The sequence below is a fragment of the Notolepis coatsorum genome (genome assembly GCF_963971535.1).
Source record: "Notolepis coatsorum genome assembly, chromosome: 17".
In the NCBI taxonomy this organism is placed as follows: domain Eukaryota; kingdom Metazoa; phylum Chordata; class Actinopteri; order Aulopiformes; family Paralepididae; genus Notolepis; species Notolepis coatsorum.
In genome coordinates, this window is record NC_140181.1 from 24,328,763 (window position 1) to 24,344,789 (window position 16,027).

The 16,027-nt window shown below is 42.3% G+C and overlaps 1 protein-coding gene across 5 annotated transcripts in view; it reads right to left on the minus strand.

The window, feature by feature from the left end:
* Positions 1-9,896: 9,896 nt before the first annotated feature.
* Positions 9,897-16,027, minus strand: part of acot7 (acyl-CoA thioesterase 7) — a 198,453-nt gene continuing 192,322 nt past the window's right edge. For all 5 annotated transcript variants that reach the window (XM_084332589.1, XM_084332588.1, XM_084332587.1 and 2 more), the window contains one exon: positions 9,897-10,868. In XM_084332589.1, the coding sequence (XP_084188715.1) occupies positions 10,773-10,868 (96 nt within the window). In that variant the 3' untranslated portion in view covers positions 9,897-10,772. The remainder of the gene's footprint in view (positions 10,869-16,027) is intronic.

The following is a 16,027-nucleotide window of genomic DNA, read 5'->3' on the forward strand; positions in this document are numbered from 1 at the left end:
TGTGAGTGAGTGGAGAAGTTCAGCCGGTCGTCAAGGACTACACCAAGGTTCTTGGTGGTCGGGGACAAAGCCACGGCTACATTCTCCACTGTGATGGAAAGGTCGGTTAGCGGGGAGGATTTGGCCGGCAGGTGAAGTAAGTTTTGCTTAGGTTCAATTTGAGGTGGTTGGTCGTCATCCAGGTGGAGATGTCGGACAGGCAGGCCAAGATCCACTCAGAGACTTGGATATCTGAGGGAAGAAAGGAGAGATAGAGTCGAGTGTCATCGGCACCATAAGGCCTCGATCTTATGGTGAAAGAAAGAAGCTTTGGCAGTAGTAATGTTTTGGCGAGCAGGCTTCTCGGCAAGGGGACAGAGCTTGGCGAAGGAGGTTGAGAGGGCAGAGACTCAAAGATAGAGCGGACACGATGTAGGAAGAAAGGGTGGAGGGGAATACGGAGCGTACGTTGCGTCTGACATACAAACTTGTCTGAGGAAAGCAACAGTTGCGATTGGAGGATCAAGGGCAGTTTGAGATAGGTACATTTCTGTATGTACTTATGAGTTTACTCATATTTGCTCAAACTCCCAACATGCACTCCAAGCACAGCTACATCGGTTTAATATCATATATAGTCTGGTAATAAACACGAAGAGGGAAACTCACCCCAGCTTTGTAAAAATACACCTTTATAGCTCCATTTGTAGTTAAAACCTTCTTCTCGTTCAAATCAACAGAAAGGTATGCATGCTTTGTATTGCCATTCTCTGAGTAGTGTTGATGATTAATAAGGATGATTGACGATGAGCATCTCTGTAAGCCCCACAGCTAGAGGGTGTTTGTTCTGTGTGGTGAGATGAGTTTGGTCAATTATAACTCCCATTGTTGTGGACATATTGTTTTTGTGTTTACTTGGCTCCATTATCATGTCAGAAAATGCAACAATATTTTGTATCAGTGCGCTCAGACCAGGCTGCAGAAACAAATGAGTGGGGGGGCATAAAATGTTCTCGGGGGGGCACAATGGTTTTTCAACACAGGTTCCCTTTTATACGTTTCAGCTGGGACAGCGGCGCTGTGGCTTGCTTGGCGCTGCCCACGGTGCTGAACTAAACAGCAGAGAGGCAATTGAAAAATCTAATTTCTCTCTATCTTAAGAACTTTCACTTATACAAAAACAGACTGAACGGATATATATAACAGACCTGCTGGGGCAGCGGACTGAGAGCAGGGGACACAAACAGGCTGGATAAGATGGTCAAGAAGGCCAGTAGCATGGTTGGGTGGAGCTGGACTCTAGCGAGGGTGGCGGAGAGGAGGAACCTTGCTAAGCTTCAGGCCATCAGGGAAAACCCCTCCCACCCACTATACACAGACTTGGCTGACAGGAGGAGCATGTTATAGGCTCACACTACCTAAATGCAGCACTGAACGGCACAGGAAGTCCTTCATTCCGACAGCCATCAGACTATACAATGCATCACTGTGCCTCACTGCATCACTGAGCACAGAGTGACAATTACCATCTTCCTGGACTCTTACTTTTTAAACAGCACTGTGCATTATTACACCTACTGTAGACTTCAGTATATTTTTACTGTATTTATTTACTGTATCTTTTATTCTATTTTTATTCTATTCTTAGGCCATTTGTTTTGTTATTCTTATTTGTGACTTGTTCTGTCTAAATGTTTAATGTTGAGTGATTTGCAGTGTCAAATTTCCCTCAGGATAATACATTTCTATTCTATTCTATTCTATATCTTTGAAAAGTCTCCATTTATTCAACACTTCTGAATTCACTGACAAACTGAACTGAACTGACAAAAATAAGGTGCATAAAAAAGCAAACAAAATTCCTCCACAGGCTACTCACCATCATTAGTAGAGCGGCAAGCGGCGTTTGGGGACAGAGTGAAATCCTCTTAAAACACTGCCCCTCCACTAATTTCTGAACTTTTTTGTTTAGTCCTTCTCAAATGCCAAATGAATTAAATTGGCCTTAGTTGCGTCGATGAAGCATACTAAGGCGATGTTCTGTAAAGACGTTCTTGAGGGTAGAAAACGAATTCTCACAGAGTGCCGTGCTAGCTTCAGTAGTGTTGTTGTTGACATCAGTGCCCACTAGGGCTGTCCCCGACTAAGGATTTGGATAGTTGACTTTGATTGAAAAAAAATAAAAATAAAAATAACATTTTTTTCCCCCAGGGTGGGCACAGCTGACTCAGTGGGCGGGCCCAGCCCCCTAATGCCCGCCCATGGCGCCGGGACTTACATGGCGTTGTTTGTTTTGTAAGGAAGAGGTGCAAACATAGCAAATCGTCTGCAGTTTATAACAAAAAACATATAAATCGAGTAATGACACCTGTCTAATTCACGGAGCGTGGCTGCGGCTCATTACTGGGCTGATTGGAGAGAGAGAAAAAGGCCAAAAGATAGGAGAGCCTTGCGTGGCAAACCCATGGTGGACGTGAGTAGAGAGAACATTAACACACTGTGTATAGGATCTGTTTTGGAAGAAGGAACCTGCTGTGTATGATCTGTTTTGGAAGGAGGACCCTGCTCTGTGCTACGACCCTTGCCTGTCTGTGAACCCACTCCAAAGATACTAAAAAAGCCTTGTTGCGGGACGATGCACAACAATGCATAACAGTGTAATGTCCAAACCCCCCCTCCCTATGCTTGCACCTTGCACCCCCCCTCCCCCCACCCCCTCCCAATGTATATAGTTTCTGTTAAGATCTCTGTTTAACAGTACTGTATATTTGCATATCGTGTATGTCACAAATGTAACAGTACTGTATATCTGTATGTCATGATATATCTGTATGTTGTGTATGTCATAAATGTCATTATGAATTGAAAATGGGGGACCCTGATGTAAACAAGACGAAAGTCTTTCTCTGGTCTGCATCCCCTTAACAATTGCGTGTATTGAGCCATACTGTATTGTACCCATTCTACAATATGTTAATACAGTTTTCAATCAATCAATAAATCAATCAGTGCCATCTGCATAAAGATGGAATGCTGAGTTTGGGATATTCTCTCTCAAGCAGTTTATAATAAACAGTAAATGAAAGTGGGCCCAGAACTGAACCCTGAGGGACCTCCTTACAAACGGTTAGCACTTATGTTGTTAAGTGTTGATGAATCTCAAACTGGGTAGCCTGAGACTAAGTCCTATCTGTGGAATAGTTAACAAACCAACCTACAGTGTGGTCTGTTTGATACACTGTTCCTGTATAATCTACGTTTTGTCCTCTACTCCAGTGACCCTGAACAGTTAAACATGACTGAACTGGTTCACAGGACAATGCTCCCTATATTGTCCCCCTTCCCTGCATAATAATATAACACTCCGTTTAACTTGCACTTTTGGGGATTTCACTTTTTCTTTTTTCAGCGACCAGGGAACACTGAAGGATCAATGAACTGTTGTAATATACCCCATGGATTATAAGAACTGTTGGAATAATGTTGAGTGTATGCCTGAACAGCTTGAACTAATAATAATAATAATAATAATAATAATAATAATAATAATAATAATAATAATAATAATAATAATAATAATAATAATAATAATAATAATAATAATTCGCTTGAACTAAGTGCTGTGTCTCTTTAACAGCTGTGCCCGGAACATTTGGACATTGTTGACTGAAATACGTGATTGAGCACAGCTGTGAGCAACAGATCTTGACGGGAGAGGGCCTGAGGATTGGCTGACAAGCGGTCCCCGGGTGCCTCCCCCAGCTCTCTCGCAGTTTCCCATAGGTGTGCGTGAGGTGGAAATGGAGACACCAAGCTCTATAACGAGAGCCCACATTAAAGATGGCGTGTTGCACATATTCCCTTCTACAACGTTGGCTTCAGTTGCATCCTCCAACTTTGTCCTCCATCCATCAATCTTCTCCTGCACTGCGGGCGCAGAGGCCTACTCATCCAGGGGCTCCTCAAAGTAGAGGCCTACTCATCTGGGGGGGGGGGGGGGCTCCTCAACGCACCAGTTACGTGACTTTTGTTAACTCACTTTGTGAGATTGGATGTTAAACTGGACATACGCAGCTAATTTGTGATGTGACTTTCTCAAGCTGTCCACACACACACACACACACATACACACACACACACACACACACACACACACACACACACACACACACACACACACACACACACACGTAGAAGATGTGAAACTGGTCGCTCAGTAATGAAACTGGTCGCTCAGTAATGAAACAGGTCACTCAGTACTGAAAAGTGGAGACCTCTCTCTCTCTTTCTTTCACATTCTTGCTTGATGGTTTATCCCTCCTTCAGTGGATCATCTGGGGGGGCCCAGCAGTGCATGGGACTCGGCTACAGTCTACAGAGGCAGATGTGAACACATGAATGGGAAGTACGATATCAGCTCATACCATTATTTCATTATACTCCGCTGAGAAACTGGGATTTGAAGCGTAGCTTGCTTTGGGAGCTGTGTTATATAGTTTGTGTAGTAGGCAGTTTGTCCACTGAAATCCTACATTAATTCTCATCAATTAATATTTTGAGAAGAACTTGCTGTGAAGAATCCCATTAAATATAGACTAAAAGATACAGCAGTGATAACGTACTGTAGATGCATGCTGCCTTCATGGATGCAATGGGTAGCACAAGGTCTGACTTGCGTGTGAGGAGAATAAGGATGCAGTTCAATAGGAACATCTCTGTGTCTGAGAAGAAACTGAGTTGGAGGAGAAGCATCTATTTTTGATAATGTCATCTCTTCTATTCCAGGTCTATTCTCTGATACAAGTAACTATGGTTACCACATTGTGTCTTGTTAAAAAAAAAAAAAAAAAAGTAAGCAATGGCCAAAGACATTAAGAAACATTGTTTCATGAATGAGCAAAACAGCGCTCCCTTTCTGATTCAGGCACCATTCCTGATTGCGCTGACAACGCTATACGTTTAAGAGGGAATGGCTTGAACAAGCTCAGATTTCCCAAGTCTTGTCTTTCCCTCTGCGATGGAGAATATTAATATCCCTTCCCTTCCTTCTCTTCCTGCACTCGTCCTCCCCAGAGATGCCCGGACTTCACTTCAGATAAAAATAGACGTATCCCCGCTGGTGCAGCTCCAGACTAATTCTGTTTTCATTGAGGGGGAAATGAAAAGCACACATAACGTAGTGGTGCCAGAGGGACTGAAGCAGGAAACAATAATAACCCTCTAGAGCTCTACGACAGCCCTGTGTTTGAAACTTAAAGACAAACAGCGGTGGAATAGTTTTACTTATATATAAATGATACTAATTTTCCTAGATTTGAGCGATTGTTTGCTATTTTGTATCTGGGTTTTGATTTCAAATGAGTGCTTGCCATCCGTTACTACATAATGCAGCCTACCTACACATTCAAAAGAATACCAGAGCTTGGGAATATTTTAGACTCCATTCATCATGGATATGTGTGTTGTGTCATCATCTCTCTCTGTGTTATGTATATGTATATGTATGTACAGTATATTTATTTATTTTTATTATTATTCCTTGTCCTCTTCCAAAGGCTTTTTGCCAAGTTGTCATTGTAAATGATAATGTATTGTTGATTAACCTGCCTGGTTGAATGAAGATTCAAGTTATTACATGCAGAAATGGTAACACTAATATATCAATCAGTGTCAGTTTAATTGGACCATTGCTGAAAAGATCTGTAGCCTCTATGTATAAGGATTGCAATATTATAGGTAGTATATTGTAGGTGGTAGTATATTGTAGGTGGTAGTATATTGTAGGTGGTAGTATAGTATAAGTTCTAGGATATTGTAGGTGGTAGTATATATTGTAGGTGGTAGTATATTGTAGGTACTAGTATATTGGTGGTAGTATATTATTTATAGATGGTAGTATATTGTAAGTGGTAGTATATTGTAGGTGGTAGTATATTGTAGGTGATAGTATATAGTAGGTGGTAGTATATTGTAGGTGGTAGTATATTATAGGTGGTAGTATGTAACGTTTGGGCTTTTGCTCTCACCATTTCCTCTCTTCTAAATTGTTTGATTTGATTGTGCTAATTAACGCCAGCTGTGTGTAGTTTACTCTCCTTCATAATGTTCCTCTGGTATGCTATTCGTTGTCAGTTCTTCTCTGATCACAGACATGAGTACTCTACCTGAAAGCATTTGTTATCGCTCATGTCGGGAGCATAATTGTGATACCATGGTTGGTGTTGTGCTTTGTCCATTTAGTATTCATTTATTCATTAAAGTATTTATCGTGTGGATGTTTGCCCTGCAAACATTTCTCAGTTCGAGTTAGAACTGCTTCCTCGTTTTTGGAGACTAATGTCTTCCCTTTTCTTTCCCCGTTTCAAAGTATTTGTTTTGTCGTGTTATGCTTCATGTTCACAATAAAGAAACAGTTTAATTGTGAAAGAACTATCGCATTCCGCCTCATCTGTTCAACTCTGCGCTTGGGTCCAACACACCTACCCCATCGTAACAGTAGTATATTGTAGGTGGTAGTACTGTATACTGTATTTCTCTAAATTAATTAATTAAATTGATTAATTATTTTATTTCTGTGTCATGCACACAAAGTGCCCAACCCTCATGGGTTTATAAGACAAAAATAATGTTGCTGTGTTCCATTATTACATTACACATTACCTTTCATTATCTAAATATAGATGACATAAATACAGATTACAGTTCGGTCTTAAATAAAGTATTCTGCAGTATATAGTAGGTGATAGTATAGTATAAGTGGTAGTATATTGTAGGTGGTAGTATATTCTCTAAATTAAGACCACATTTCCCACAAATCAGTTGTTTCTGCTCTCAAAGAGGATGTTGCTGTTGTCACATGTCTCCTTGTTTTATTATATTCCAGCCCAGTGAAGAAGCGAAACGGCAGAATGAACCTTAGAAGTCCCATTTGCAATAGTGAAGTGTGATGTGTAGGTTTGAGTTGAATGTGAGTTTTAAAGATGTTTTAAATTAATCCCAATGTCTGCTAAAAGGCTGGGAATTGTACAGTGAGTGGTTGCCATGGTAACCAAGGACTATGTGGCAGAATGGCACATGCGTAAAAGCTGATCAAAATTTAAATAAAAAGTTGTCCCTTTTGACTAAATGAACCATTCTGTGTTGTCAGCAGGGTGGCAATTATACGACGGCCATGGCCACCGATGCCCCTCGCTCTGGCCGCTGTGCCCCGAAAACAATTGCCCGCCCTACGGCCATCGTGCCCCTAGCTGTCAAAATCTCTAGGTTTTAACGTTCGACCGTTGCGGCACTGCTCTCGTCTGTCGGCTCCAGGCTGCGTTTCTCCCGATCATTCAATACATTGTTGGAAAGTTGAATTTGCCGCCTTTCGCTTGTCACCACACAACCTATTGCGTGCTTCGGGTCTCGAGTTACAAGATGAAATATCCGGCGAGCGCCATTTGACAAGCCGTTCCGATGAGTGACCACGTCCGGTTGTGAACGGTCCTGAACTGACCAGTCACCACTGATGGCCAAAATGATTGACCACCGTTGTAGCCAAGGAGTGTCTGCTCTGAAAGCGATCCCAGACGAGTGCTGATTGCAACAAGAAGGGGGCAGAAGAAGACCAACAAGTTCTTTGTTTTGACTTGCTCTGAATGAATGAATGGAAGCGGACGGTCATTTTGGCTAATCACGCTGAATTATTGCGCTACACACATTACAAAAACCTTTGTAAAACACATTTTCCGTGGGATCTTTATAGACTTTGGATCTGTATGACTCTAAGACTTCAGGCTATGGAACCGTTATGTTTTCCAGCTCCTAACTCTCAGCTGGAATCCAAAAACAGGCATCTGGCAACAAGTCAACACAAAAGTAAAGAGCAAATATAAAATGTCAGTGTGTTTAAACCTCTGTTACTCTATTTCATTAGCACTCAAAGTGATTTTTATTTATTGTGTAAGAAACTTCAGAATGTTACCTTTCAAAAGAGACCAGACTCATGTATGTGCTATAAGTATAACGTATAATAAAGTATAATAATCGCAAATTACTAGGACGGCTGGGTGGCGCAGCGGTCTAAGCGCTCGTCACCAACGCGAGAGACACCGGTATCTAATCCGGCTGTCAGCGTTGCCTCCGGCTTGGGCCGGCCGTCATACTGACTCAATTGGCAGAGTCAGCGGGAGGGGAGTCGATGGGTGGTAATCTGGTCATTGTAAACAGCGACTCCTACAGGTCGGTCAGGGCGCCTGCACAGTAAGGACAGGAGATGGCGAGGGCAGTGTGAGCCTCCCACACGTTACACCTCGCCAATGAGAGTCCGCGCTGGCAGGTGAAAAGATGTGGCTGGCTGACTCCGCATGTATCGGAGGGGACATGCAATAGATTCTTCAACCCTCCCTACGACCGACCAGTGGGGGGCACATGCGAGCACCGATCAAAACGGGGGAGGGGGGAATTGGCACGACTAAATTGGGATGGGAGAAAAACACAGAGGAGAAAAAGTGGATCAAAAAAATTATCGCAAATTACTTTGGGTATGCAATTGACAAGCGTTTTATGCTACATTTGCAGGACTGTTAAAGACACTTCATATTCTTTATTCATTGTGTTTTCTTGCTCTACTGTAAGGGAAAGGCTTTTGATTTGTTTGAGGAAAATAGCGCTTTAATTGTCCATTGTTTGTTTTTAATCTATCCATCAATAACTAAATGTATTAAATAAAAAAAAATAAAAAAAACAAAGGCACACAACCAAGCCTAAATTAATGTATAAAGGTAGGCCAAACAAATGAAATGTGTGATATATTTCAAATCGTCAATTGAATATATTTGTGCCCTAAATAAAAGTTGTGACACAGAAGGCCAAATGGCCTTGTCCTTAACATTTTGTAATTTCCACCCTGGTTGTCAGTAATTTACCAGTGACTTTAAATATGAGAGAAAAACAAGGATGTATACGACAGATTCTTAGATTTGGATGACTTCTTATTCAAAGAGACAGGAGATCTTATTAGTCCGTTATCAAGATGGCAGCAGAGTGAATAGACTTTGGTTAAATACCATGTAATCAAAATGAACTTTACAATTAACTCTACATAGTGTCACTTTAGAACAAATAGGTTACCTCATGTTACAACAAACATCGTCTCCAAGGGTCTGACATGCCCACATATTGATCAGGTATTGATTCCTCACTGACTGGTGATCCATATTTAGCTCACTGGGGGCAAAGGGGCTTCCGGAGGACAAACCAGAGAATGTGAACGAGACCTACACAAGCGAGCAAGGGCACACACACACACAGTCCTCACGCCCACGGTCATGCATAAACATACATGTGAACACATACACACGTGCATGAATGCAAGACATATTTAAGCAGACTGTACACAAAGAAATCACTGGAAAAAAATAAAAAAAAAAACACATCAAGCTGAAGTAGTCTTCTAGAGAGTGTGAAAAAGAAAGAGAAAGAAAGGAGACAAATAAAGGAGAGAAAGAGAAAAGAAAGAAAGAGAGAGGGAGAGAAAAGAGAGAAAGAGAAAGGAGAGAGAACGAAAAGAGAAAGGAGAGAGAAAATAGAGAGAACAGAGAAAGAGACATAAGAGAGAGAGAAAGGGGAGTGACCTTGCAAGACAGTAGATGTGAAAGGGCATGAGAGAGAAAAGCAGACAGACAGAGACACAGACAGATTGACAGACAGATGGAGACAGTGAGACAGAACTAGTGTTGGAGTCAGAAGGATGATTGAAAGGCAGAAAAGGAGAGAAGGATGGAGAGAGGGAGGGAGAGATGAGAGTTGAGTCAGAGACCCCACCCCCCGGATGTCTATGAACACAGCACTGAGGAGGGTGGACATTGTATCCGCTCTCTGCACAAGACAATGACATCATCAGCTAGCGGGGCAAGGATACACAACAAGCCCATATGTGCCCTTTAATCATGTCCTTTATTTATTATTATTCACTTGCTTATTCATTATTATTCACAGACTCAAGCATTCAGACCATCATTTCTGCAGTGACAGCAATCAGTCTTATTATTACACAACAACAAAATAGGGCACATACTTAAAATATCTGACAAACATGTACAATTTGAGACACATTTCGCTGTGTAGCACAAAATAAATTACCACCACCCTTCCTCTCAACCCATGTCAAAATATATAGACCTAATGGGGACATTTTCTTAGTCTTTGTATGGATTATGTCAGTCTGTTCAGAATTGCTTATCCCCCTGTGATGTCACAATGGGATGCATTGGCTTTGATTAATCAGTTAGTCGTGCTTTTTGGAACCAGGAAGTTGGAACACTGCTTAGTGCTTACCTAATGTACTGTCCAATTTGTAAGCGTTCTACTGTTGGGTGTGTGCTGGGGGTGTAGCCAAGCAGGCAGTAAAGAAAATAAACAATACAAATTAGATTTAGACTAGTTTCAAGAAGTCATATAAAACGGTTGAAACGATACATAATGTCCCCTTTAATGTAAGTATTTTAAAATATACTCTAGTATATATTTTATGTATTCAGAATGTATACAAAAGTTTGTTAAATTGAAACCACTTAAGTTGAAGTGTGTTAAAGGTTGTATGGGTAGAAATATACTTTTAACACACTTTATATGCTACAATATATTTTCAGTATGGTGAAAAAACATTTTTGATTTGGGTACAGTATTGTTGGATTAATAGGATGTTACATAGAAAGAGAAATAGGGCTAGTTGTATTTATTTTGTTCCTTCATTGCTAGTGCTGGTATGTGAGACGGATGTATTGTGGTCTTCAACTGTGATGTGATGAAGGTTATTGTTGGGCCTCCTTTTCCAGCCTCTTGGCCTTGCTATGGAGGTAGCGAGCCTTGCCCTCCTCAAAGCGCTTCTGCTCGTCCTCTCCTTCAACCTGAGGACAAAGATCACAACAATCATTAAATTTCAGTATTTAAAAAGAAACATATTTTACCAGGCAAGTTCATCTAAAGGGCATTTTACCCATTACACACCTCTGCCCCCCCCCCCCACTCAATCCACACCACCCATATTCAAACTCATTTACCCTCAATAACTAAATTAATCTGTGCAAAACTGTTTAGATTATTTGTGAGATTATGTGCAAAATAAATCAGCATTGTTTTATGGTGAAGTGCCCCTTTTAATGCACATCATACTTATCATACTAAACATGTTGTTTGAATTAGTACATGAAAGCACATACAAAGTACCAAAAACACATTGCAAGTGTATTCTCAGAAAAATACATATGGGTAGAAATGTATTTTTAACACTTTATGTAATAAAAAATATATAGTACAGTAGAATATTTGTTTAAGGTTTACTTTATGCAGCACACATCTACTACTTGTTGTAGATGTGTGTTGTTCTAATGTCTTTGTGGACATCAGCCATTCATTGATTGTACGGAGCTGTAATACACTATTTCATACCATGGCAAATGTCATATGCCTTGCTTGTGAGGTATGGATGAAAGCAAGTAACAGAGACATACAGAAACACAAGAATTGTGCTACAATATGCAAAAATCAAGCACAGTTTCAAGTCTGTTGGTTTTATCTGCATTATGCAGACAGACACATAATGTACATTTTGTGTTTCAATGTTCTATGAGTCCACATTGTCCTCATTGTGTACTGTGTGTTGTCTTGTACCTTTGTGACACATTTGACTGTGCACCCACTAGCCTCCACAGTTTAATGGCAACCTAGTGACTCAAACAACAATACCACAGCTGTGACAGTGCCGCTTCCCTACTCTCTCCTCTATACTAGAGAGCAGATGTACATGTACAATGTTGGTTGTTTCATTAGCACTTTGCTTCAAAGCATGCACTATGCATACCTGTCAACCCTCCCATTTTCCCGGGATTCTCCCTTATTTGACCCTTCTTTCCCGCTGTCCTCCCGTTTCAAAATGTTCCCATAAATTTCCCGTATTTTCTTACAAAAAAGGCTACAATTCCCCTCCGTGAAGACAGGTGGCAGCAGTGTAGATTGCTGTAACTTGACAGGAAGACCGGAAGAAGGACCACAGCGCAAAAATTATATTCTAAGTCAGGATAGGACTACATAGTATACAGCCATCAAAGGACTCATCGTTAGAAGTGAACGTCATCATCGGACTTCGATGGACAACCACAAGCAAGCAAGCCTTAATGAATGGGCGTTTGTGGGTTTCATTAGCACTTTGCTTCAAAGCATGCACCACTATGGGTAATATCCTGACCATCCATTAGATCTGAACATTCTGTCTACCTTTCAGCACAGTAAGATGATATATCCATATTTGATTATTTTCATTCAGCAAACCTGAATGACGTCTACTGACTACAAGGAGCTTCACCGGCGACAGCAGCGAGAACAAGATCTGATCTGCATAGATCTGCCACCCTACCTGCTTCAGAACAACCTGCCACGCTACCTGCTTCAAAACAACCTGCCACCCTACCTGCTTCACAACAACCTGCCACCCTACCTGCTTCACAACAACCTGCCACCCTACCTGCTTCACAACAACCTGCCACCCTACCTGCTTCACAACAACCTGCCACCCTACCTGCTTCACAACAACCTGCCACCCTACCTGCTTCAGAACAACCTGCCACCCTACCTGCTTCACAACAACCTGCCACCCTACCTGCTTCAGAACAACCTGCCACCCTACCTGCTTCAGAACAACCTGCCACCCTACCTGCTTCACAACAACCTGCCACCCTACCTGCTTCACAACAACCTGCCACCCTACCTGCTTCAGAACAACCTGCCACCCTCCCTGCTTCACAACAACATGCCACCCTACCTGCTTCAGAACAACCTGCCACCCTCCCTGCTTCACAACAACATGCCACCCTACCTGCTTCAAAACAACATGCCACCCTACCTGCTTCACAACAACCTGCCACCCTACCTGCTTCAAAACAACATGCCACCCTACCTGCTTCACAACAACCTGCCACCCTACCTGCTTCACAACAACCTGCCACCCTACCTGCTTCAGAACAATATGCCACCCTACCTGCTTCAGAACAACCTGCCACCCTACCTGCTTCACAACAACCTGCCACCCTACCTGCTTCAGAACAACCTGCCACCCTACCTGCTTCACAACAACCTGCCACCCTACCTGCTTCAGAACAACCTGCCACCCTACCTGCTTCACAACAACCTGCCACCCTACCTGCTTCAGAACAACCTGCCACCCTACCTGCTTCACAACAACCTGCCACCCTACCTGCTTCACAACAACCTGCCACCCTACCTGCTTCAGAACAACCTGCCACCCTACCTGCTTCACAACAACCTGCCACCCTACCTGCTTCAGAACAACCTGCCACCCTACCTGCTTCACAACAACCTGCCACCCTACCTGCTTCAGAACAACCTGCCACCCTACCTGCGTCAGAACAACCTGCCACCCTACCTGCTTCACAACAACCTGCCACTCTATTGTGACAGCGACAGATGGTGAAGAAAGAACTTGGCAGAGTTAACGTTCTAGCTAGCAGCAGATGAGTTAAGGTTCTAGCAGCAGATGAGTTAAGGTTCTAGCAGCAGATGAGTTAAGGTTCTAGCAGCAGATGAGTTAAGGTTCTAGCAGCAGATGAGTTAAGGTTCTAGCAGCAGATGAGTTGATTGATTGATTGAAAACTTTATTAACAGATTGCAGAATGGGTACAATACAGTACAGCTCTCAATGCACACAATTGTTAAGGGGATGCAGACCAGAGAAAGACTTTCGTCTTGTTTACATCAGGGTCCACCATTTTCAATTCATCAGGACATATATGACATACATGACATACAGATAGACAGTACTGCTACATCTATACATTTATGACATACCAGATTTGCAAATACAGTACTGTTTGTGATACAAAAAGAGTCCAGAAAAGGGAGTATATACATTTGACGTAAAAACTGTACATTGGAGGAGGTTGGGTGGGGTTGGGTTGGGGGGTGTTGGGTAGGAGGGGTTGGGGGGGGGGAAACACTGTACAACTGTACAAGCAAGATTGGAATATTGACAACCATACTAGGTAATTTACTGTACATTGGAGGGGGTTGTGGGGGGGGGGGGGAACACTGTACAAACAAGCAAAACTACATTGGAATATTGACAACCATATTAGGTAAATTACTGTACATTTGAGGGGGTTGGGTTAGGTTCTAGCCGTCTGAAATGCAGCACATTGAGTGACAATGCAATGATGCATCAGTAATGGAATCTCTCATTCGAAATGAATTAATTTCTGTCAGAGTGCAACACATTCATCGCAATCAGTGGGACTGCCCGCTTAGGTAATTTGCAGTTGGGGTCATTGGAGAAAAATCATTGAGAAATAATCCTTTTTTTCTCCATTAGAGAAATCTAACATGCTTCCATGAGCCAACAATGCAGTTGCGTGTGGTGCTTGGTTTCAGATTTTAGTTTGGGGGGGAAAGTCTCTGGTAATGACACGCCAGCCTGGAATCAGCCTGATGTCTTCATTTTAATGAGTTCCGAAGACATCACTCATCTGAAAACCTAAAGTGGACGTCATGGTTCATCAGAACCACATAACAGCACCGCCGTCACTAAGTAAAATGTCAACTGTGCTGGTGTTTCCATTACTTCACATACCCTGTGCATATTTATGTGTGTATGCATGTTCCGTTAAATTGCATATTACATGCGCGCGTGCTCGGGTGCACGCATATGTTTGAGCTCAATACTGAGATACATTTGCATAACTCAGTGAGACAAGTCAGCGTGCGATAATATGTCCTTTCTGTGTCCCTGTGTCATTTGGTTTTCCCATGGTGGGCCTGGCCTAATAATATGCACCATGCTACATCACTAGATACTAGCGGTGTGCTACTACTCCCCTAATGCACGGCAGAGATGCGAGTGCTTCCGACATGACAAATTCTCATGACAAATGCACGCTTATTTTGTAGTCTTTAACCCTTTAAATGGTAAGTGGTATATTTATATAGCGCTTTATCCAAAGCTCTTCACAACTTATGCCTCACATTCATTCACCCATTCCCTCACACATTCACACACAGACGGTGGTGGAAACCATGCCAAAAGTGCCAACCTGCTCATCGGGAGCAGTTAGGGGGTTTAAGTGTCGGAATCGAACTGGGAACCTTCAAATTACCAGAAGGCCGCTCTACCTCCTGAGCCACTGCCACCTCAAAAGGTTAAGGTTAGAGTTTGTTTTCCCCAGAACATTTCCTCAAGAGTTCCATTTTGGAATCCTAGAACTTTACAATTTAGAGTCCTTTCTCAGCACAATCCCCATTGTTACTCATACTAGCTAGTTAGCATCACATCAGTGCAAAGTCAACAGGGTCAAACTCCTGTTCGTACAAAGCTGAAGCTGACTGAAATCTACTTTGTGCGCACTGTGGAGTATGTTTTGGTGAGCTTCAGTCTGCTTGTACAGACAGGAGCTTGATCCTATTGACTTAGCATTGGTTTGTGGCTAACTAGCCAGAGCTAGTATGAAGAACGGCATCGATTGTGCTGAGAAAGGATTCTATGGTTAAAATCATCATTGGTAAGGAGGAAATAGTCATGAATTAATCTGGATGCCATGCTGATGATTCCCTGCATTGAATAGTTTATGAAAACCTGTGTCGCCTAAATATTTAGTAGCAAACAGTGACTGACATTAACACTGCTTATCAGGATTTGCTCAATGGTGACGTTTATCTACTTCTATTCTCAAAGAGGATATGGCAAAGCTCCCGTGTGCTGCTAGCCAATGTAGCTTGGTTTCTGGCATAATGGTAAATGGACTGCATTTATATAGCACTTTTATCCAAAGTGCTTTACAACTTATGCCTTACATTCACACACAGATGGTGGAGGCAACCATGCAAGGTGCCAACCTGCTCATTGGGAGCAGTCAGGGGTTAAGTGTCTTGCTCAAGGACACTTCAACACGCTGCCCAGGAGGAGCCGGAATCAAACAGGGAACCTTTCGATTACCAGACAACCGCTCTACCTCCTGAGCCACTGTCGCCCCTGGCATACAAAATGATTGTCTGACATATCTTT